General features: G+C 35.9%; 1 protein-coding gene across 1 annotated transcript in view; it reads left to right on the top strand.

Annotated features, from left to right (window-relative positions):
• LOC127878281 (laminin subunit alpha-like) overlaps positions 1-25812 on the top strand; it is a 116723-nt gene that overhangs the window by 87551 nt on the left and 3360 nt on the right. Inside the window, exons 49-69 of the mRNA XM_052424800.1 lie at positions 730-846; positions 1402-1587; positions 2895-3049; positions 3864-4037; positions 6821-6948; positions 9527-9683; positions 10158-10282; positions 10611-10951; positions 11316-11370; positions 11837-11954; positions 12825-12971; positions 13563-13708; positions 14756-14935; positions 15507-15646; positions 16438-16585; positions 19214-19403; positions 20047-20214; positions 21528-21699; positions 23466-23596; positions 24759-24858; positions 25543-25665. Of these exons, the coding sequence (XP_052280760.1) occupies positions 730-846; positions 1402-1587; positions 2895-3049; positions 3864-4037; positions 6821-6948; positions 9527-9683; positions 10158-10282; positions 10611-10951; positions 11316-11370; positions 11837-11954; positions 12825-12971; positions 13563-13708; positions 14756-14935; positions 15507-15646; positions 16438-16585; positions 19214-19403; positions 20047-20214; positions 21528-21699; positions 23466-23596; positions 24759-24858; positions 25543-25665 (3201 nt within the window). The remainder of the gene's footprint in view (positions 1-729; positions 847-1401; positions 1588-2894; positions 3050-3863; positions 4038-6820; positions 6949-9526; positions 9684-10157; positions 10283-10610; positions 10952-11315; positions 11371-11836; positions 11955-12824; positions 12972-13562; positions 13709-14755; positions 14936-15506; positions 15647-16437; positions 16586-19213; positions 19404-20046; positions 20215-21527; positions 21700-23465; positions 23597-24758; positions 24859-25542; positions 25666-25812) is intronic.

The following is a 25812-nucleotide window of genomic DNA, read 5'->3' on the forward strand; positions in this document are numbered from 1 at the left end:
GTACTTGAATGAAATTGAAAAAAAAACACAATTTACAACTAGTATTTAAAAAATAATTTAACAAGAAAACAGATCAATTTTTGTATTGTTTTAAAATTAATAAGTTGTGATTTTATTGGCTGAAACAGATAATTGTGGTAAATATGTATGTACACTACACTTTGCATGAATGTCACTGGTATATTGCAACAATTGCATGTCATTGATAATCAATATATGGTCAAGGAAAATATAGAAAATTGCAGTGGCGATCACTTTTCATTGGTTTCTTGTTTGCAATGTAATAATGCTTTAGCTGCTCATAAATTGGTGAAGAGTAAATCCTAGTATCAGATATCTTCCAACATTTCCGGATCTCCCATTGGCAAAGCAATACAAAACTATATATAGTATTATATTCTTTTGTTTTTACAGATCTCCGATGAATTTAAGATATCACAATGAAATGCCAATTCTAGTATTCCCTTGTTATCACAAATCTTAACTCTATATCCTCAGATATTGCCATGTTATCACAAATCCAAATCTCATATAACTATATGCCCTTGTTATCGCAATCCTGAATCGTTTATTCTGAGATATTCCCTTGTTATATCAAATCTCAACCCTATAAACCCTGATATTCCCTTTTTATCACAAATCTCAACCTTTTGTTCCCAGAGATCCCTAAATCTCAATCCTATGTTCTGGGATATTCCCTTGTTATAAATAAATTCCCCTTCACACCAGAACTCTTGAAGAGGCTGGATGAAGCCAAGGCGGGTACAATGTTAGTGGAAGGCATGAACAAGGATGTGAGGAATGCAGGGAACCAGATCAAGCAGAAAGTAATAGCAGTGCCAGTCGGTGAGTTTTGTATTGTGTGCAATGCCATGCTTTGAAGACACTGAAATGCAATTATGGAAACAATAAAATGCAAAATGTAGACATTGAAATTACATTGAAATTTCATTTAATGAATTAAGAACCATATAAGATCTCTCTCTGTTTACAATGTATAGAGAGTAACTGTGATGAAAATGTTGATTTTTATGTGCAGTGTGTACAATGGTAAGTTGCTTAAGATATTTTTAAGTTAAGATTTGTTCAGGGCCCTTTGAATATTACCATAGCATTTCTAATTTAATTATTTGTGTCTTGTTCTGAGAAAATTGGGCTTAATGCATGTGTGTAAAGTGTCGTCCCATATTAGCCTGTGTAGTCCGCACAGGCTAATGAGGGAAGCCACTTGCTGCTTTTATGGCATTTTTAGTTTCAAGGAAGTCTCTCCTTACCAAAAATCAGGTTTAGGCAGAAAGTGTTGTCCCTGATTAGCCTGTGCAGACTTCACAGGCTAATCTGGGACGACACTTTACGCACATGCTTTAAGCCCAGTTTTCTCAGAACACGACTCATTTTAAGGCAAGACTGGGGTTAAAGCTGAAGAGGTAAGGGCAAGGGGTGAAATGGCCGGCCAAAAGGCAGACAACTCCAGGAACAAGGTCAAGGCCATTCTCGATGATATTTCAAAGCAGGTTCAGAAGACGGTTCCTCTCACGAATGACATGCTGAACACCAGACGTGACATCAATAATGTCAAGGTTCAGGGTAAGTTATACTGTAGCTCTTAAAAGCCAGAATGGCTTATTTGCATTTTGTGTTCTTTTGCTTATAGCAGTAACTTAAAGAACAAATGCAGTTCTATGTAACAAGAAATACTGCTGAAGCTAGTTTTTCTCATTTAAGAAATTAGTTGGTCATTCAATCTGCCCCCTTCATTTTGCACATTAAATATACTTATTTTACCCCAGTTTGATATTTAAAGTTGTGTATTTAGTAATAACATTGAAGTATGAACTTGGCATCTAAGAAAATGCTGAGTGTTAGTTAACCATCACAGATTTTTAAAGTGGAAGGGTTGACCAGTGTATTAAGATTTACACACAATATTATCATGCAATTCTTGTATTTTGTTAGAAATGTGTTTCTGCTACAGGTCTTGAAATTAATCTGCACACATGTGTTTGGTCTCATAACCGGTACATAAATATGGTCAATGGCTAAGGGCCATGACAAGGACCTGCAATTTAGCGGAAATGTACTCTTGTGTAAATATGTTGCAAGGGTAATTATATAATGACATTGAAAGGAAAATAACATGCAGGGGCGTACCCAGGCATACGGCACTAAGCCCGTGCATATAATTCAGTTTCAAACTTAAAAAACTAAAACTCTTAAAATTCAAAAAATGCAATAAAAAGTGAGGGCTAAGGGGGGGGGGGGGTTATAATTATTTACACAAGCAAACAAGACGCCAACTTTTAGAAAATAACAGTGGATACAAAACACAACACAGTCTTAACTCCAAACATTCAAAGTAATGTATTTTTTCACTGATGAGGGGAGGGGTGGTACTCACTGTGTAGACTTGACTCGTTTTACGACTGTGTTGTCACCACAATTCCCCCCCCCCCCCCCCCTCCCCAAGCAGGAGCACCCCCCCCCCTCCCGCACCTACCCTATGCTAATCGTTCGTGCGTATTGCTGAAAAATCCTCAGGAACGCCCCTGACATGATACTATCTGAGTGATAAAATAGTAATGGGTGCTGCCTTGGGACACCTCTCAGAAGTTTTTATAGCAATAAAAATTAACCTCGCTCTATTAAATACATGTGCCTACAGTGTCATCCCAGATAAGCCTGTGCAGTTTGCCTGTGGTTTGATGACACTTTCTGCTTAATCTGGATTTTTGCAAGGAAGATACTTCATTTAAAAAAACACACCATAAAACAGAAAGTGTTGTCCCTGATAAGCCTGAGAAGGCTGCATAGGCTAATCGTAAACACTTTACGCACATGCATCAAACCCTGTTAACTAAGATCGAGGCTCAAACGTTTACAAAATTTCTCTTCAGTGAACAACGTTCAGAAGTTCAGTCCGGACATGTTATCCCTGATGGACAGCCTTGCCAACAAGTCAGAGAAGGTACAGGCGCTGGGGAAGCAGGTGAAGATGAACATTGACGAGCTGAGGAAGAAAATAGCCATCGCTCGCGACCAGGCTAATTTGGTAGGATGTGCTGTTATGTACTTGTGCCTAGAAATACTGTTCTTCAAGTGTAAGTCATACAAAATTATATTCTTTATTGTTTCCAGTAATTGCACATGGATATCACATCATGGCTTTCAATTGGACCCAGTTGGTAGTGGTTTCACCTCGTTATATTGACCAAAATGTACCATAACACATGGGCACTCTTTTTAAAAAGTTTTTTAAAAAAGTAGTGAATCTAAATGTGCATTACTCTTATTGCTTTAATCATCTCCAAAACTTTTAAAACGTTCTGAAACCCCTGTTACATGTTATAAAAAATAAAACCATATTCCCATATTTACTCATGTTAGCATGTGGTAAAACGTCTGGTGAGTTTGTTACTGGAAATTATTTTGTTAGCAGAAGCTGCAGATGAGTTTAACCCTTTGCATGCTGGGAAATTTGTCGTCTGCTAAAATGTTGTTTGCTGAATTTTTTAAATTAGCATTTACTTCGATTTTTTTTTCAAAGAATACTATCAGAATAGCAAACAGTTTGGATCACGATGAGACGCCACGTTCTGTGGCGTCTCATCTGGATCCAAACTGTTTGCAATGGCCTTCAAAATTCGGTTCCAGCACTGAAAGGGTTAAAATGCAAAAAATGGAATAGTGTATTCACCATGAATAATGTGCTTGTTTGAATATCAGATGTGTTGACGGAATTAACCTATTTCTTATCACAAATAAGAAGAAATATTGATCTATTCAAATTTATTAAAAACATATACTTAAACATTTACAGCAGATATTATATTGGACTTTAAAACATTTTCCTAATATATTGGCAGATTCGTGTGGGTCTCAATTTCCTTGGCAACACAACGGTTCAGCTGCGTACACCGCGCAATGTTGACCAAGCAGGATCGTACAGTGAGGTGTCACTGTTCTTTAAGACTCAGAGTGAGAATGGCCTTCTCCTGTATGTGGGCAGCGAGATGTCAGGCAGCAACAAACCAAACCAGGTACTGTCAGAGCCACGTTGTGTAAAAACTGGGCTAAATACATGTGTGAAATGTGTGGTCCCAGATTAGCATGTGCTTTCCACTCAGCCTAATCTGGGACAACACTTTTTGCTTAAACTGTATTTTTGGTAAGAAGAGACATCATTACACGAAAAATTCCATAAAAGATGAAAGTGTCGTCCCTGATTAGCATGTGCAGGCTCTGGAATGACACTTTACGCACATACATAACACCAAGATTTACCAGAACCAGGCCCAGTAATATCTCTGGAATGACACTTTATGCACATACATAACACCAAGGTTTACCAGAACCAGGCCCAGTAATATCTGTGTTTTTTTGTTTAAGTCCACTTATAATTTTAGCATATTAAAACTTGTCAGAAATCATTTCCCATAGACATCTTATTGACCAACAAAAAAAGCATTGAATTTGGTTGCATATTTATGATTTGTTTATCACTATAACAAATGATGCCTCTACAGTTAATCTTAGTAAACTACTTTCAATCATACAGTTAAAGATCCTTATGCACTCAAAATCAATGAATACATGTACTTTGTAAAATAAAGTTTACCCATAAGATAGTAATAGCCAAAATTTCAATGTTTGATGTGGTCTGGTAACATTTGATGAGATACAAAATGCTGTTGTTGTTTTTTGTTGTTTTTTTTTGGGGGGGGGGGAGGACAATATATTCCATTTGGATTTTGACGTTGTTTTATGAATATGTTATTAATATGCAAAGATCAAGCTAGGACATCCTGCTCTTAGCAATTCAGCCAGAAAAAAAGGAAAGAGAGCATGCACAAATGACATTGTTTGTGGGGTTATACATAACCAAATGGAAATGCGTCAAGGAAAGAATGGGGTTTTCCCATGATAGTGAAGTTATCTGTTATCAATTATAATATCATGTGGACCTAATAGAAAGCAAGCAAGTTAACTTTAACTGCATGAATCCAATCCTGACTCGAGATCATCCATAAAAGAAAACAAGACTACATTGTGAAATGATTTTTAGATGTTTAAAGTTGCAGAATGTTTAAATTTTAACACTAACACAGCTCGACTACAAAGGGAATTCGTGACAACATTTTTAGCTGGACTATTATATATGAAATATATATAGTGGAGCTATCCTACTCACCCCGGCGTCGGCGTTTCCGTTAGCGTTCAAATGTTAAAGTTTTCGTACTACCCCAATTATTTTCATTGTCCCTTGACATACTCTTTCAAGCATTTTGTCATAATAATGGCCCCTTTTCCACTTAGAATATGCAGCAAATGTTTAAGTTTTCGTACTACCGCATTTATTTTCATTTTCCCTTGACATATTGCTTTCATATTTTGCATACTTGTTGACCAACATCACCCCAACCTATAAACAAGAGCAGACAAGTCTATCAAGCATTTTGTCATAATTATTGCCCCTTTTATACTTAGAATATGCATATTATTGATAAATCTATGTTAAAGTTTGCGTACTACCCCAAATATTTCCTATATCCTTTGACATATTGCTTTTATATGTTGCATACTTGTTTACCAACATGACCCCAACCTATGTACAAGAGCAGACCACTGTATCAAGCATTTTGACATTATTATGGCCCCTTGTACACTTAGATAATTGAACATTTTGCTTCAATTATAAATTACCACACCCCACATTATACCCCCCTCTCACCCCTACCCCACCCAAATTTTTTTATTTTTTTTAAACATCATCTTACTCCCCTACTCCCCCCCCCCAATTTTTTTTCCCTGTTTATTTGTGAAAGATCGTCTAATAAATGACCACACCCCACATTATACCTCCTCTCAAAAAAAAATAAAATTTGTTTTCCTTTTTTTATATCTTAAAGATTGCTAATAAATTATTGAATATGAACAATTTCCCCATAATGGCTTACGTTATAGGGATAATACACGTTTTTGAGGGCATGATCATCTGCGGGCGCTCGAAAAATCCGTTCCTGCACACTCGGGCAGATGATCATGTCCAAGAAAATGTGTATTTTCACTATTATTGCATAAACAAATCACACATACCAAAATAATTTTAAATAACATTGAAAACAATGTTTTGTTCATTTGACATCGACAAAATAATTCAATTATTTCAATACAATTCAAGGTTGTGTTTTACATATGCCTCACTCGGTCATCATCCAAAATGACGAGGCTTTACCTTCGGATAGGCAGTTTTCGATTTAATGTGTTTAAACAGTGGATTAATGCAAAGTTGAAATGCAGCCGTGTAAAGTAAGAAATGAGGAATTATTTTGGAATTTACAGCAGGAACGTTGAAGGTACATAAACACTTACATTTACAGTATAGTCTTTTGAAAGTGTTGAGTAAATAACCTTAACTTCAATGACGTTGCCAATACAATAAAGCTGTTGTCAAGAGAGTGCAGTTGGTATAACTTGAAAAGTGGATTGAAAAAGTCATTATCCCTGCATGCATGAGGAAACTGGTGCTTATTCAGTTCCACATTTGTGCTTGGAAAGTCGTCAAAGGCTGGAGAAGGGAAGTAACTGCACGTAGACCAGATTATGGATATGAAAAATACATAACAGGGCTTGAACGGCACGTGAATCGCATTGTTAATACACGATTTCTCCTGTTCAAGCCCTCCTTTTGCCAAGTTTCTGCACCCCGCCAGAGGGCATTATAGATAGAGTTTATGCAATTATATACTGTCATGCACTCGAATAGTCGAGCGCGCTGTCCTCTGACAGCTCTTGTTTAGTTAAACTTTTTGTGTGTTTTCAGGACTACATGTCATTGGAGATCGAGAATGGTCAGGCAGTGTTGAAGTATGACCTGAACTCTGGCCTGGTCAAGGTGAACCATCAGCACTATGTTGCCGATGGGAAGTGGTACAAGGTCATAGCCAAACGGTAGGTCGTTAATGACCTTATATCTTCGATTTGTTCTGTTAATAGTGTATACATGTGTATTTAGAAATTTATTCTCAAATATTGTAAGGTAAGGTGATTTTTTATAGAAATTTTTATGCCTTTGATGTGCTGTTGACCAATGCAGTAAAAGGGTGGAATTTAAACATAGCAAAAAGGAAATGCCAATATATTACCTGAATTAAATATTGGTTTTCTTGTATTCGCAATAAAATGGTGGGATAGTGATAAGGCTTATATCCATAAGTCATGCACTGTGTTTTTTTTTATAAGAGATTGCATATTTGTATTGATGGGTTTGTTATATTTATTGGTTGGTAACTTGCCATTAACAAGGGACCTCATTACATTATAAGCTATGCCTCCGTCTGGTAGAGCTTTTTTTAAATTTTTACTTTTTTAGCTCCACTGGCCAGAGGCCAGCAGGGCTTATGTCATGGACCTGTGTCCGTCGTGCGTGCGTGCGTTAACTTTTTCTTTAAACATCTTCTTCTCCTTAACTACAAGTCCAATTCTGATAAAACTTCTCACAAATGTTCCTGGGGTGAACCTCTTTCAAATTTGTTCAAATTATGCCCCTAGGGTCAATAAATTGAACATATGCTTATATAAAGCCTATTTTGTGCAAACTTTAAAAATCTTTTTGTCCATAACCATTGGGCCTAGTGCTATCACATTTGGTATGTAGCGACATTTAATAGTTCTCTACTTTGTTTGTTCAAATTATGCCCCTGGGGTAAAATTTGACCCTGCCCCAGGGGTCACAAAAATGAACATATGCTTAAATAAAGCCTATTTTGTGCAAACTTTAAAAATCTTCTTGTCCATAACCGTAGGGCCTAGGTCTACCAAATTCGGTATGTAGTGGGTCACAAAAATGAACATACGCTTAAATAAGGGCTATTTTGTGCAAGCTTTAAAAACTTTGTCCATAACCGTATAGCATAGGGCTACCAAATTTGGTATGTAGTGACATCTAATAGTCCTCTACCAAGTTTATTCAAATTAAGCCCCTGGGATCATATTTGACCGTTCCCCAGAGGTCACAAAATTAAACATATGCTTATATTGGGCCTCTTTTGTGCAAACTTTAAAAAATCTTCTTGTCCATAACCATTGGGCCTATTTCTAAACCAATTTTGGTATTTATTAAAATCTTAAAGTTCTCTACCAAGTTTATTCAAATTATGCCCCTGGGGTCAAATTTGACCCTGCCCTGGGGGTCACAAAAATGAACATATGCTTAAAAATAAGGCCTATTTTTGCAAACTTTAAAAATCTTCTTGTTCATAATTATAGAGCCTAGGGCTACTAAATTTGGTATGTAGTGACATCTAATAGTCGTCTACCAAATGTGTTCATATTATTCCCCGGGGCTCAAATTTGACCCTGCCCCGGGGATCACAAAACTGAACATATGCTTATATCAAGCCTCTTTTGTGCAAACTTTAAAAATCTTCCTGTCCAGAACCACTGGGCCTAGGGCTACCAAATTTGGTATGTAGTGACATCTTATAGTTCTCTACCAAGTTTGCTCAAATTATGCCCCTTGGGCCAAATTTATTCTTTGAAGGCTCCCATTAAAAAGTTGTTCAAGAAAATTTGATTCATCAAAAAACATGGCCACAGGAAGTCGTTGAACTTTGCATGTTTATGCGTTTTTGCTATTTATTTATTATGGGATGAATAAACTATTTTCTTCTCAAACTAAAAGTTTATCAAAATACTTTTGGAATAACTTTTAATTATAAGAGATAAATGCATACATGTCGAGCGTGAAAGGTAGACCAACATGTTAACTATCCATAAATGTTAACCGTTTACCAAACGACACATTTTGGACTGCCCCAAATTGAAAGAGATTGCAGACATTGAAATAATATTGTAAAGGACTATTTATAAATTGGCTGGGTGGGGTAGAAATCATTCCGATAAAAAAAGATTTATGATTGAATGAAGGAACTTTCATTAATCTTGTAGAACATGCGTAGATTTGATCTTCAGCATCTAAAAATATGTGAAATAGAAAGAACGACAATATCTTTTGGAGAGATAAATGCACCTACGTTATAAGCAAAGGACCTGTGCGACAATTCCCGGGCTTTTTAGTCTGTTTAGTTAACACCGTAGTAACGTTTTTCATATATAAAAATGCTCACCCTTGCAACTTTAAGCGCCCAGTGGGACGAGGGATAGAAAGAGAAAGTCACATGCTTGAGTAAATTTCACATTTTTTCGCATAAAAAAACAGTGGAGCGATACAGGGCCATCATGGCCCTCTTGTTTATATTTCTCTCAAGCAATAACAACAAATCTGGACATGATTGGCAAAATCTACTTATTTAGACTGTAAAAACAAAACATATTCTGCATTTTGTTTCTTATTGAAAGAATTGAAATAAAACTTATGCATGATAGACGACATTTGCAGGGAAATGCAGGAGAAGATAACCAAAACTTAAAAAAAAATTATTTTTTGAGTTTTTGCCCTTTGATAATTGGTCTTGCACCAAGCACATTCATTATTCATGCTATTTGACTACTTTCCTTTCCATTTCAGTATTGGCAAGGCCGGTATCCTCACCATTGAGCAAGATGCCCAGCTAGGGACACTTGGCACGGTGACCGGCATGTCCAAAGGGACCAACACCGTGATGGATCTTCATCCTTTGACCACAAAGTTCTACGCAGGCGGTCTGCCAGTAGATGCCAACATGGTAAGGAGAAGATAAGCTAACATTGGAGCCTCAGTACGGCAAAGTTGGGCTAAATGCATGTGAGGCAAATTTCTTCTGAATTTTTTGCTTAAATTCAGTTTTCATTTTGAAGAGATCTCTTTGAAAGAAAAATTCCATAAAAGCAGAAAGTATTGTCACTGATTAGTCTGTGCGGACAGTGCAGGCTCTGATTTTTGCTACTTTCTGCAGATGTTATCCATTTCAACACCCCAATGGCTCTATAAAATATTCCTAATTTTTCTTTTAAATTTATTTAAAATTGAAAAATTTTGGAAAAATCTTTTACAGAACATCAGGTATTTTTGGTCCTTAAGGTTTTATTGAAAATCACAACCCTGTGGTAATTTGTAAATAGGTTATGTGTTATGCAGTTAAATTTTTATTCTATGCTACAGATGGCTTCATAATATATGACAAGACCAATACTTGCCATGTATTTTATGTCCATTTTAGATATCCGATGAGGTTACACGCAACCAATTTGTTGGTGCTATTGAGGACATAACGTTTGATGACACACCAATGGGTCTGTGGAACTTCAAAGAGGGAGAGAACAACTACAAGGGTGCTAGAGAAAGGTTGGCAATTAAAACAGCATCTTTGTACCTGTGTTGCAGAAATATTTTGATAGACAATTTGTGTTTGTTGGAATAAAAGTATATTTTGTAAGTGTCCATAAAAGTTTCGTACAAATATGAAAGGTTAAAATGTTTTTTAAGCATCGTTCTAAATTTTCTTTGCAGCTTATTTTATGTAAATTAACGAAATTTATATTTATATGAATTGATAACACACGGTTTTGTACAAAGTAACAGTTTGTAAAATATAACATGTGAAGAACAAGATAAATGTGTGTTTTTTGCCAGCTTTATGTTTTGGAAAATTCACAAAAGTATTCAATTTTAGGGACATTTTGACACAGCTTGTTTCCAATGGTTTCCGCTTTGATGGAAGTGGTTACGTCGTTCTGAGTACCTCTCAGACGGGCTGGAAACCGGCTGTTAAAGTTCAGATTACAATGAAATTCAAGACTTACGCACCAAACGGCCTACTGTTCTTCGCTAGCAAGAACCGAGACTTCATATCGGTTGAGTTACGCGATGGGCTGGTACTATACCAGTACGACCTTGGTGGGGGTCGTGTCCAGATAACATACGGATTTAAGGAGGTCAACGACGGAAACTGGCATTACGTGCAGGTCAACAGGGTCAACAAGACAGGAATGCTCTTCGTTGATTCTGAAGGGGGTATGTTGGACAGGATTCTTTGTGTTTATGTTTGGCGTGCCTCTATTCAGCTTATTTTTGCATTATGAATTCCAAGATTGCCTGATAAATAATTTGCAAACTTTCCTTGATTTATTTAAATGTAAAGAGTCTTGGTGAACTTGGTAAGGGGGGTAGGTTATTTAATCCCCTGGGTTTGTATATAATTTAGACCCCTGTATTGTATAATAATTAAGAATTTTGCATTGTGCTGTGTGTCTCCCCATCAAGTCAGCTTTTAAAAATGGCAGTTACCCAATCAAGTAAATAATTGCTCTCAATGTGATGTTTGTGTATGTTTTCCAGTGGGTCCAGTGGACTCACCAGGCTCTCTGACACAGCTTAGAAGTCAATGATGACATCTCTATTGGAGGCTACCCTGGAGTTATCCTCCCAGTCAGGTAGGGGAAAGCTTTCACTCGTTTCCTCAAAACTCGTTAGAATAAACTTAAGGAAACACCTAAAATTCATTTAATTTCCTCCTAAGTCTTTGAACCTTTCCCGTTTATGTGTTTTTAATTGAAAAGTGTACAATGAGTGAATGTTTCTAAAATTATTTATATTTTATAGTTTTTGATTGCAGAAATCCATTTATATCAAACATTAAAACTGAATTTTACCCTTAATACAAGGTAAAAGAAGACCTCACTGAAAAGCTTTCTTTATATACGCCCAGGGAATTTGTTCATTCTGTTTTAAATTTGATACTTACAATGTTACATTTTTTAATACATCAGGATGATATTGTTTTAATGGATACCTGCAGTAACCAGATGTTTACTTAATACCTGGATCATTTATGAATGTTTTATCACTGTGTATGTTACTGAAGCGATCACTCACAGTATTTTGTTACTCTAATCTCAGTGATGTGACCAAGCTAGGGTTTGACGGCTGCATTGAAGACGTGTCCATACAGCTCAATACCTGGGACCTGAATGAAAACAAGGAGGCCAAGGGTGTAATACCCGGCTGTCCGGACCAGGTTTGTGCACAGTCAAGATCTGGTCATATTGCCTCAAAAGATCCTACCCTTTCCTCGACTCAACAACGACCATTTGACATTATTACATCATCCAACAATGTCTTCTTGCATTATATCCCCTATCCCTACTTATTAGAGACAAACAACATTATGTCCCCCATCCCCACTTGACAATGTATTTTGACATTTTAACTCCTACCCCCAGTTAACTGTGTACTGGAGACTTGTGAACCCTACTTATTTTTAACACTGTATTTGGAATTTTTCACAGGGCAAGGTTACACCTTAAGGTAAAAGATTATTTAACTGTTCAATAATGACAGATGAAGTTACAGTCAAACAAGCTGTTTCATGGCAGACTTTGAAAGTTAAGTTTTGCCATTAAGCAGCTTGTTCGTACTGTAACTTCATCTGTCATTATTGAACATTTAAATAATTTTTGCATAATTAATGTTTACCATGTGGGAACAGCTCATCAAATATTTCAAACATTGCGTAGCGACAATTATGTCATAATTCATCGTGAAATTTTAAAATAATTTACAACAAATGTTCATTATTTGGAAACAGCATCATCCTAGCTCTAAGGTTAAAGACTCAATTAGAGGCCAAAGGTCAAAGTCAAATTTGAGCTTAAAACCACTTGTCCAGACGCAATTTCATCATTCAGCATGCACTTTCAAAATAACTTACCACCAATGTTCACCATGTGCAGACAGCTTGTGGTGTGTAGGACTTAGTCTAGCTGACCCCTCAAGGTCAAATGTATATACTATCAAACAAAAATACCATTACTAACAGAGGTGGATATTGTAATGAGAAAAAGTATCGAGTAAAAAATATTTAATAATCGGTTTAACATGTTCACAGATTTCAAGAATAGCCACCTATGATGTCAAGAAACTCTCTTATATTGCCAACCCAATAGACAGTATTGGCAGGAACTTTGACATCACCTTCAAGATGAAGACAACACAGAACAAGGCTCTTCTGCTGTTTGTTGCCAACAATGATCAGGTATTTATGTCTGTGGTTAGTAATTAAAAGCACAAACACAGATTTTACAAAGGTCTTTTTTTCCGTTATGACTAAAATAGTTCTCAATATTACACATGATCTCAGCGTGACATATTGACTATATCAACTGCTTTTAACTTTATATAGGTAAGAAAAATCTCATTATCGTTGTTTTCCATTTAAGATTAAGATTAAATTGGAACTTGTAAAGATTTGAAATTATTAGGCCAAATTCAGTGAATAATAATAAGTAATTTTATAATGAAGGCTGTGCTCTGTGAAAATGGTGTTTAATTCATGTGCGTGAAGTGTCATCCCTGATTAGCCTGTGCTAATCAGGGTAGCCTGTGCTAATCAGGGTAGCCTGTGCTAATCAGGGACGACACTTTCTGCCTAAACTGGATTTTTGCTAAGAAGGGACTATCTTTAAACGAAAAAACAACAACAACAGCGGAGTCATCTCTGATTAGCCTGTGCGGACTGCACAGACTGCACATGCCAATCTGGAATGACACTTTATGCACATGCATTAAACACCCGTATTACAGTCTAAAGTATATTACAATTTTGTTGAAATTGCATTACTTTCAGTCTGCTGGATTTTCTGTGTCTCTGGTGGACGGCAAGATATCGGTGATCAGTGACCCTGGGGGAGAGAAACTGAGCCTGATGAGCCGTGTGAACACTTACAATGACGGCCGCTGGCACTACATATCTGTCATGAAGAAGGGCACACTGTATGTACATAGAAAAACTTAATCACTATGCCTTTTAATATTTTGTTTCCAATAATGAATTTCAAAATGTCCACAACGAGGATGGAAATTTGCAGGGACTTTCTGGCGCCTAAATTTTGTGTTTAAGCGTAGTATTATGGCATAGTTAATATTTCTATTGGTCTCAATTGACATCACTCTCATATTGGTTGATATTTATTGAACCAAAAACTCACAGTGATATTTTATACTGTATTGATAATTTGCATTTGGCTATTTGTATGCCTTCTTTGGAAGAAGGTGGCACATAGCAGTCATAATGTCCATTTCTATGTATACATGTCAGTCTGTCTGACCAAGAAAAGATGACGTGTCACATGTAAACCCATCTCCCTAGAGCAAAAAGGTCTAGGTCCAGCATTTGCGCATATTACATAGCTTACAAATTCCTGTCTCAGCTGTAACTTTACCAATATTGATGGATTGTGAAGTGACTTGGTACAAATATAATCAATGATAAGACAACATGTTGCGTTTAACACTCGTCTCCAAAGGTCATACTTTAAGTTCAAAGTTATAATTTAGCCATAATACAACTTGTCGTTCATCATGCTTTTTCAAAATAACTTATAAATTATAATCACTATGAGGGGACAGCATTTCTTTTGTACAATCTATTTCCTACCTCAGAGGTCAGGGTCTCTTTTTTATGTCATCGGTCACATTTGGCTATTAACAAATTTGTGCAGACTGTAACTTTTTATTTCATAAATTCAATTTTAAAATAACTTATGAAATATGACTTTAATTCGTTGACTGAGTTTCAAGTGTTTCTCCTGCCTAATTACCACCTAATTAAGTTCATGGTCGTTTTGGAGGTTAATAGTAAATTTTGCCATAAACAGCGTGTTTGTAGCACAAACAACGCATCAAGATACATGAGGAATCTGGGGACATCAGTGTCCAGTGAACACATGTCTTGTTGTTACAATGCATTACAATGTAACTTTTTCTTAAATCAAGGATGAGTATTGCCTACATGAAATCATTGCTTCTGTATCCCTATAGATTGGAGATCAACATAGATGACTATGAGATCGTGAGAACAACGGGCCAAGGTCAGAAAGCTACCCTGGCAACCACCACCCCTCTGTACTTTGGAAATGCAGATGTGAACATTCCGGCCAACCTTGCTGATGCCACAGAGCAGTTTGGGGGATGTATTGCAGATGTCACCATCAACGGAGAGTAAGAATTGATATTTAAATTTATTATAAAGTGTCCTGTTTTATTTTTGAATTGGTGTGAATGTTTGGTAAGTGATTTCATGGATAATGTATAATTATTTTTTTCATGGTAAGTGATATCAGGGCTAATGTTTAATTATTTGTTTTATGGTAAGTGGCCATATAAATTACAGGAATAATGTGTGATTATTTGTTTTATGGTGATATAAGGGATAATTTGTAATTATTTGTTTTATGGACGATAGCCCGTATAATGTATAATTATTTGTTTTATGGTGATATCAGGGATAATGTATAATTATTTGTTTTATGGCGATATCAGTGATAATTTGTCATTATTTGTTTTATGGCAAAATCAGGGATAATTTCTAATGATTTGTTATAGGGTGATATCAGGGATAATGTGTAATTATTTGTTTTATTGCAATATTAGGGATAATTTTTAATTATTTGTTTTATGGTGATATCATGGATAATGTATAATTATTTATTTTATGGTGATATCTGGGATAATGTGTAATTATTTGTTTTAAAGCGGTTTTGATCATAGTAGACTTCCTTATCCTTTCCAGGTTCCTCAACTTTGCAGTGCTGCAGCCCCCAAGGAGGCCCAACATAGCGCTGGCAGGATGCCCTATACCTGACCCCGAGGGGCCATATGACAGGGACCCCCTGCCTACCCCTCCCCCGGTGCCTGTTACAACTCCTACAAGTAGGACAGTTTGACATTTTGTGTTCTGGTGTTGTCAACTTAACCTTTTTCAGATGCCTTCTTTTAAAAAAAGATCGTAAAAGAAATAATGTTTTAACTGTTTGTTTTTATGTGTACAGTCAATCTTGTTAGGAGTACCCAAAAGTGGTCTCTTAATAAAATCGTCTTAAAATAAAAAGACCATTTTGAAAAAAAAGTAAAATCATCGTCAGTAACAAGTTCATAGACGGATTCTGTGATACAACTAACTTGTTAAATGTTTAAAATATCATTACCATGCTCTTTTATAACTATGAATAATCCAACAAAACACTGTTGCTATTTTTGACGATAAATGTGTTTTAAGAATTTTGTAAACACAAATGTTTGCTATTTTGTTTGGAAATGTACTGGGAAGTTGGTATATCGGAACTACTTAAACCCCTTTTTCACAGAGCATGGCCCATTTTAATATCATAAATAATTACCTGCTATCCCTAGCAAATAGAACTTTTTATAAGATTCTCTATGATTGTACATTTTCAAATAATAGTGTTCTTTGAATTATAACCTTTTGTCTACTACATTCATAACATGGAAACGATATTTGACATAACTATTTAATACAAACTTCACGATTAAAGCATTATAAGATATTTACTCGGAACTTACTGATGTAACTGTTGAATGAGTTTTTTATTGAAGTCAGTGTTTATTTATGAGCCTAGCTTTACACTTTGCATACATCCATTAAGCATAATTTTCACAGAAAACGGCTTATATATATATACTACTCTGCATTCCCCTGTCAGCCCTACCCACGCTGCCTCCTGGCCAATGTGCACTGGATCAAGCCAAGCCCCAGGAGCTCCCAGCTGCGAACCAACGTGGAAACTACTTTGGAACATACGCTGTCAGCCGGCTTGAGTTCGCACAACTGCCAGAAAACATCAGAATCAAGTAGGTTTTCAGAAATGTGTTTACTCATTTTGGTATTTTGTAGGGATAAGTTGTTGACAAACATAAAGAAAATGAAGTAAATTTGTAAAAACACACTTTGACAATAGCGAATTAAGACAGAATATATCAGGAAAGAACAAAATCTGGGAATTTTTATTTAGAACTGGCCAAAATCTGAGATTTTATCAGTTTTTGGCATGTGCTATTTGAAGCTTATCTGTACTATTAATTTAGAGTAATAAATTTTTTTACTTCAGGAAATTTTATTTCTACTGTTTAACTTTTATGATATGAATAAATGTCATTAAATGATGGTTGCACATCGAGAACAAACTTCTAAAAATGAAATGAATCTGGTCATTGCTGGATGACATGTAGAGCAAAGTCTCCTTATTTCGACATGTCCGTTATTTCGACATGCTTTGACATTTTTTTTATCTAATTCAGCCTATTGCGGTGAGTTCTAGACAATTTGAGTTCGTTTTTGATGACGTAATATATTTCTGCCATCATCAAAATATTTCACCCATAAAAATTTGAGTTTGTTTTTTCCGTAAACCAAGGTTGAATAACACAGATTGTTTTGTGTTTTTACGCGAATGGGGCCCTTATACAAAGCTGTAAGACATGCAGCAACAAACGGTAATTCTCTTTTCGTTTTCTTGCGGGAATACGTTATAATTTGTATTGAGAACGGAAAAACTAACATGGAAGATCTCATTGTTAAACAGTTCTACTAAGCTGTGAGCTTTTTGACGGCAAATGCAGGGGTGTCCGAAGTTAGGATAACAAAAAATTGTTTGGACCGTAAATTCGACATAGCGAATAATATAACTAAATAACTATTACGCATTGCCTTATGTAATCTTTTCATTATATATAGATATATGGTTGCCGGTCAACTCGTACCTAAGTCAACTCGCAAGGTAGTCAACTCGCACGTTTTATATAGATCAACATCATTACTGGGTAATTTAATATAACATGAACATACCCATGAACATACCAGCTCTAGTTTTTCTTGAATACTCTGAGCTTTTAGGAGTATATCCGTACAGCGACCTGGAGCGTAAATAGCTGGAAGTTGGATTATTGAAACTAATACCTTAATATATGAATTTTGCAACCCTGTTTCACACCAGATTTAGCAAAATATGCGTTTGTTCTTTTCATCAAACTCCAACCAGTCAAACTGGTTTAACCAAGTCGTCTGAAAAACACGCGACTTCGGTGTTTCATTTGCTTTAATTGTTTGTTTGTTTTCTGATTTTTTAGATTCATTTTCATCAAATACTAATTTCCATTTTGTCGAAAGTGGAATGCCAAATCCGGCAAGCGTACGTTGCGACATTCTGAACACGAATGCTTGGTGGTACAAGTTCAATATTTTTGTCAAATTCATATCTGTGTTTGCCAACAAAATATTTTGACAAGTTATAAACGGGTTACAATGTTCTTTATTGAAACAATGGAGCTGGCCTACTAACTGTTACAACAATTAACAACTTTTGGCCAAACAGGGTCGAAGACGGGGTCTCAACTTCTTTGCAGACATTCACACGTTATTGTTATCAAAACATCGTGACAATAAACAAGCACTTACTCCAATTAAACGCAGTCCGCACCGTGAACAGCGAACGTGTTAACGCCGATCGGATTGAAAAGGAGGCGGAGTTAAGACTGATCAAAACGTGTGCAAAACGCATTGAGTCTTCAGGAAGCAGTGTTGATTGAAGCTTTTTAATCGACAGATTACGTCATGGGTTGCTATTTTTGGCGTATGACCATTTTTAGGAAGTACAGTGGACATCATGGGGTTTTGTTATCGGCGGGCATAATATACGGCCGTACGCCACTAAGCGCATGCCAAAAAATAATATTAATTACAATTTTGTAAATGTTGTGGTAATTTTCTGTTCCATTGAAAGAATATAAGTTTCGTTTACATTTTTTTAAACAAACTAAGGGTGTCGAAATAAGGGGCACCATGTTAAAATAACGATCTCATACTTTGTTAACATTGTAAGTAAGTACGATATGTATAAAGCATTCTTACCTGACAGTATACAGTTAAAAAGCACAGCATGCAATAAGTTAAGTTAGTGGTATGTCAAAGTAAGGAGGATACCGATCAAATAAATTGGTATACACATTTTAACCTTAAACTGTCGAAATTAGGGTACTTTGCTCTACATTGTGTTTGAAGTGATTAGTTGTTAAAAAATTATTATGCACCGTCAAACCCTTATATCCAGTTGTGTAAATAGTATAATGGTAACTTCAACCAAAAATGTATGTTGCATTATACCTTAATCATGTTGCAGATCATGGCTAAAAATTGCCAATTGATATGAAGATTTAACCCATTTATGCCCAGTGGACTCTCCCATCCTTCTAAATTGGATCAATTTATTTCTAAAATTAGGGGTGTCAAGTATATTTATTTCTATATTTAGAATATACTATAAAGAAATTCATTTAAGCAAACGGCGCAGACCCAGATGAGACGCCGCATTATGCGGCGTCTCATCTGGGTCTACGCTGTTTGCAATGTCCTTTTTTCAGGACGATAGGCATAAATGGGTTAAGATTGTATCATATTACATACTTATTACTGTTTGTTTGCAGATCAGTTTTCAGTCTCGACTTTAGAACCACAGAAGCAGATGGGGTTATATTCTACTTTGCTGACAGTAAACATGTTGATCACATGTCACTGATAATGATAAATGGAACAATCCGATACACCTTTGACTGTGGAACAGGCGTCGGTTTAATCAGGACAGCTAAAACTTACAATGATGGAAAATGGCATTCTGTAAGTAAATGCCTCAGAAGTTTTTTTGTATTTTGTAGCTTGAACATTGTAGTTTCATTTAAACCTATTAACCCATTTATGCCTAGCGTCCTGAAAAAAGGACATTGCAAACAGCGTAGACCCAGATGAGACGCCGCATAATGCGGCGTCTCATCTGGGTCTGCGCTGTTTGCTTAAATGAATTTCTTTATGGAATATTCTAAATATAGAAATAAATATACTTGACACCCCTAATTTTGGAAATAAATTGATCCAATTTAGAAGGATGGGAGAGTCCACTGGGCATAAATGGGTTAATTTTAGCTTGATTGCATCAAAAGCTTACACACTTTTTTGACGGGAAAGCTGTATTATTAGCAAGTTGTGCAAATGCTTGTGAAAGTAACCGACAACTGCCTTATTTGAATGCGGTATTGGGGTTGAATGTATGTGCAAATTATTTCCTGATCAATTTCAAAACAACTTATGTGATCAGGCTGGGAATGAAATCTGAAATCCTTTACTTGCATCAAAAGAGACTTCTTTTAAATGAAAAATTCCATGAAAGCGGATTGCACAGGAAACCGGGAATGACGATTGATGCGAATGCAACAAGTCAGTTTTCACAGAACGCTTCTCATATAACTCAACCGTTGTTTTCCAGGTCTCAGCGGGCAGGAACCTCAAAGAAGGAGTGTTGATTGTTGATGAGGAGCAGGTGGGAATCACAGAATCAGCAGGTCAAGCACGGTCAATAAACGTGAGGGCGCCATATTACTTTGGAGGTGTCAATGTCACTGACCTAAATGGCAAAGGAATCGCAAATCTTGCGGTATGTTGCCGTCTTCTAATTCATTAAAAGAGTGTTATGACTAGTTAAGCCCCCTCCCCCTTTTAAAATAAGACATTTTAACTGGACCATATCTCGAAAATTATTAGAAGTATCAACTTGAAACTTCAATTGTAGATCTCATTAAGGGGATGTGTGTTGCATGAGAACAGTGTACTCTTGCTCTCCTGTTTTTAGAGTTTTGTCCTTGGTTGATTTTTTACTTAAATTTTGTTTGGAGCATATCTCAAAAAGCAGAAGAGGTTCTTCATGAAATTTGGTCAGAAGATTGGTCTCAATGATATCTTGGATGAGTTCGAAAATGGTTACGTTTGCTTGAAAAACATGGCTGCCAAGGGGTGGGGCCTTTTTCCTTAAATGGCTATATTGGGCTATAGTAAAATCTTGTTTACACTCTAGAGGCTGCATTTATTTCTGATCTTCATGAAACTTGATCAGAAGATTCATCCCAATAATATCTTGGACGAGTTTGAAAATGATGCCGGTTGGTTGAAAAACATGGCCGCCAGGGGGCGGGGCATTTGTCCTTATATGGCTATAGTAAAACCTTGTTAACACTCTAGAGGGCACATTTATTTTCCGATCTTCATGAAACTTGGTCAGAAGATTTGTCCCAATGATATCTAGGATGAATTCAAAAATGGTAACCTTTGTTTGAAAAACATGACTGCCAAGGGGCATGGCATTTTTCCTTTTATGGCTATAGTAAAATCTTGTTTTACACTCTAGGGGCCACATTTATTGTCCAATCTTCATGAAACTTGGTCAAAAGATTCATCCCAATAAAATCTTGGAAGAGTTTGAAAATGATGCCGGTTGGTTGAAAAACATTGCCGCCAGGGGGCGGGGCATTTTTCCTTATATGGCTATATTAAAACCTTGTTAATACTCTAGACGCCACATTTATTTTCCTATCTTCATGAAACTTGGTCAGAAGATTTGTCCCAATAATATCTTGTTATCTCAGGTGAGCGACTTTGGGCCTTTCAGGCTCTCTTGTTTAATTCATTACATTTAAATCTGGAATGGGAAATGTCTTTGGGAGTAAACAGGGCATCAACTTAATTGTTCATAGGTAGAGAAATCTAAATGATGGCTCAAGAGTCTTAACTCCTGCTCCAGTTTTTGAAACTGCATATGCCCTCAACAAAACCGCATGCTTTTAGGTCATTTCAGACACACTTGATGGTTCTAGTTTAGGAAAGGTAGCGGCTGGAGAAACAGTATATTTTAATTCTGGCCGGAACGACCCTTTCTGATTGATCTACTTTATATTTACGGTTACTTTTTTACAGGGCATGAGCACTAATTTTGTTGGCTGTATCGCGAACATCAAGGTTGGCAATGAAGACATTGGGTTGCCTCCCTTCTCTCCAGGCGTGGTTCCCTGCTCTAATGAAAAGGCCCAAGGCTACATCACTGAGCCGGGAGCATACTTCCATAGCCAGGGTGGATATATACAACAGAGTAAGTGGCACCTCTTTACATCAAAATCATACATATTTGTGTCTTGTTTTGATAAAACTGGGCATAATACATGTGCGTAAAGTGTCGTCACAGATTAGCCTGTGCAGTCCGCACAGGCTAATCAGGGACGACGCTTTCCGCCTTAACTTGATTTTCGGTAAGGAGGGATTTCCTTGAAACTAAAAATACCATTAAAGCGGAAAGTGTCGTCCCTGATTAGCCTGTGCGGACTGCGCAGGCTCATCTGGGACGACACTTTACGCACATGAATTAAGCCCAGTTTTCTCAGAAGATGACACATTTTTCTGCATCCACTTTTATGGTGGTTTTGTTTACTGACATTGTTTTATTTTTATTTTTAAATTACCAAGTTGGTCAATATGTAATTTATGGATTTCTGACTTGAATGAAAAAAGTAAAAATAATTTTTGGTGTCAGTTGACTCCCCAATGTTTTTTCAACATGTGTCCGCGATAAATTTGGATGGGGTTTTCACCACAGAAGTGGGCCTGTTTATCACATGCCTTTTAATGAGTCCATTGTCATGAGAAGAAAGACAAATACAAACCATTGTGTTTTTATTGGGGATGCAACACTGAACAGGTTGCAAAAAACATTTACCAGTTAACCTTTTACTGCAACTGGTTATTAACCAGTGACCTGAACAACCTTAAAAAGTAAAATGTTAAAGTATGCATAAAAAATGTCGTATTGCTTGTAAAATGTGCTCTCTATAGGAAAGAAAGTAATTTAAGATTGCTTGTGTTCATCATTTATAAATATGTATTATAACATTTATGAATATGTTCTTTTTAAAAGTATGTTACATTTTGTATTATTTTCCTAGGTAAAAGCATAATTATGAGTAAAAAGTTATAAGAAGTGCACAATGCTCATTTTCACATGTCATTATTATATTTTTGGTTGGGCCCCTTATGTTGACTTTTATGTGTTATTGCTCACAACAATGTCATGTTTCTTTGTTCATTCCGTTTTAATTTTCTAAACTTAATTGTTGTTTTGTAATTAGATTTGTTTAATTGTTTGCTTCCTTAACTGAAATGTGTACTTAGTGTAATACACTCTCCGAAGTGTAGTATGAATTACAAAAACCCCATAGGATTTGTTTATGGATTACATTGGATCTAAATGTTTTTCTTTCCTATGGTTATGAAAACAATTCTCCTTTCTATTTTGATAAATTATGATTTTTAAATACCTAGAAAAAGTACAAATATTAAATTAACTTAAGCATATTACAGGTTATTGGTATTTTACAAATTTATATAACAAAACAGACATTCAATGCAAACAATCATCGAAATAATAATAGTTCTTGTAAAGAAAAATTACAAAACAGCATATTATATGATTAACCCTTTCCCTCGCAGAAACAAAGTGAAAATTGCTATGTGAAAACAGCATAAAACCAGAACGGCCTGCAAATAACTTTCAGTCTGTTCAGGTTTTATGCTGTTTGCTGCTCATCAGTATTTAAGGGTTGGAAATGAAGCCTTTAAAACTTGAATACAGTAAGAAAGGTCTTGAATTAAATTTGATTTCTCAGGGACTACAAATGCGTGAAAATTTGTATCTAAGTGGTAAAGGATTAATACACAATCAATGAAGTAAGTTTAATATAACAATTAGTATAATATCAATGTGCTGATCGGTTGTAGTAAAGTAATATCCAGTTAAATGATATCACAATCTTCTTGTCATTTCTTCATACGTCTTTCCTGCAGGAAATATTTCTGTTCTTTCAGTTGACAACTTCAACGTTGGTCGAGACCTTGAGGTAAAGGTGGACATAAGACCACGCAGTCTGGATGGCACGATCTTCGCAGTGCACGGAGACAAGGGGGACTTTGCAGTCCTGCAGATGGTGGAAGGGGAGGTTAGCATATACCTAATGTTGAAGTCAAAATTATAATTGATACAGAAGAAAACCTCATCAAAATTTGACAGACTCTCAAAATGGTTTTCTATTGTGTTGTTTCCGTCTTGACTTTTTAATGTTAGCTGATCATCATTTTCTTTGAGTTTAGTTAATATTGATTTTACTGGATTGAAAGCCTCTTTCTTTTAAGCTCATCTTTCCATGCAGTGCTTATGGTGAGCTTTAGTGTATAGTTTCCCCGGGTATTGGGGGGGGGGGGGGGGGGTAACTGCCCAAATTTAAGGGTAGGGATGTCCCACTGAGACATGATGGATGTTGTTCATATAAACAGGATTGTTTAAATGTGGCCCATTTTTATACCGGAACTCTGATAAAGTAGACCCATTTTGATACAAGATTTTTAAAAAAGCATACCCATTTGTATATGATACCATTGAGAAAGTGGACCCATTTCAATACAAGAAGTTTGATAAACTGGACCCATTTAAATACTCGAATTTGATAAAGTGGACACATTTCATACTATAATTTTAATCACTTTCATATCAATACAGTATACTTATTGAATTTGCTATTATATGTTTCCCGCTACTGAAATTTACTTTTTGATACCCATTTATATACAAAAATGACATTTATCATACCCATTTTGATACTGATACTTTCAAATCTATATGCATTTATATACAAGCAAATTTCTGATTTCAATACCCATATCTATACTTAGGTGCTTAAAACCATACCCATATCTATAATTTTAGTCGAAAAACACACCCCATAAAATCGGCACACCCCTATATACCCGTAGATAGTTTCTCTGACGGTGTGACTTTTAAGTTATTTTTACATGTACATACAAGTAATGCTTAGGCAAAGGCAAAATGATATGGAAACCTCAATAACTTGAAACCTTGGATAACTTGAATATTGTTTTTATGAAGTATATAAAGCGCTCAATTCTGTGATTTTGGGTTCTCATGTGATGCCATGTTATTATTCAATTTTGTGTTCAAATGCGCTGTAATGATCATATGCAATTTTGTGTTCTTTTTGTTGATGTTGTGTAAACATGCATCTGCTATGTTATATTCACCTTCAAGTACAATGATATGTTCACATGCAATTTGGTGTTGACATGCATTGTGATTTTTTGTTGCAGATGTGGTTTAGCGCTGACAACGGAGATGGTTCCATTGTTGCCAAGGTGATCCCAGCCATGAACAACAAGTTCTGTGATGGTGCCTGGCACTCAGTCACTGGTGAGTTTTCTACTGGTTTCAATCTTTGAAAGTTTAAAAAGCAAGTATTGTTGTGTGTAATACGAATGTAGGACATTTGCCCCTCCATGAAATCAAGACTAAATGGACATTTGCCCCTTCTCTCAAATTCTCAAGTTGGACATTGGCCCCTTAATTCAAATCCTCAAGGTGGACAGCTGTACCTTTGGACATGTGCCCCTCTATTGCATCAATAATAAACATTGAGCATATAAACTTACATTAAAGGGTCAGGACACATCCATTTTTTATCAGGACAAGTGACATTTTAGGGCATTGGTCAAGCTGGACAAGTGTATTTAAAATTTAATGTCAAGCCCTGATTATAGAATTTAACTTAGGCCCTGTTTGCAGAATTTTTTGGTTTTTTGCATGCATCATAAGGAAATATTAGAAGCTATAAAAGGAAGATGAATTTTTGTAATTGGAATAATTGTTCTTGCTGGTATTCTTTTTGCGTTATTCTCTGTCAGGTGACACACTCAGCATGATGTTGATGACTTTAATTTCTATCTGAATAAAATTATACAAAAATGTTTGGGCTATAATGATGGATTCTTTTGCTATATTACTGGTATGTATAATTTTTGAATGTATCTTAAATATATGTAACATCTTCTGTCATAATTTACAGTGCTTGTAAATGCCCAATAATAATTGTTTCAGCTACCAAGATTAAGAATGTTGTAACTCTGAAAGTGGATGACCTTGACCCAGTTACAGAGGTCAGCAAAAAATCAGCCACATCAACCGATACCAACAACCCGATGTATATCGGAGGATTACCAAGTATGTGTGATCACTTACATTTTGTTTTTAAATCAAGCACTTTAATATTTCATTTTTAATTGTTATTGTATTATTCTTACTCATTTACATGTTAAAAGCAATTATAAGTGCATGATGGTGGCCCCTGTTTTGAATGTACTGATATAA

The sequence above is a fragment of the Dreissena polymorpha genome, chromosome 4 (assembly GCF_020536995.1).
Source record: "Dreissena polymorpha isolate Duluth1 chromosome 4, UMN_Dpol_1.0, whole genome shotgun sequence".
Classification (NCBI taxonomy): Eukaryota; Metazoa; Mollusca; class Bivalvia; order Myida; family Dreissenidae; genus Dreissena; species Dreissena polymorpha.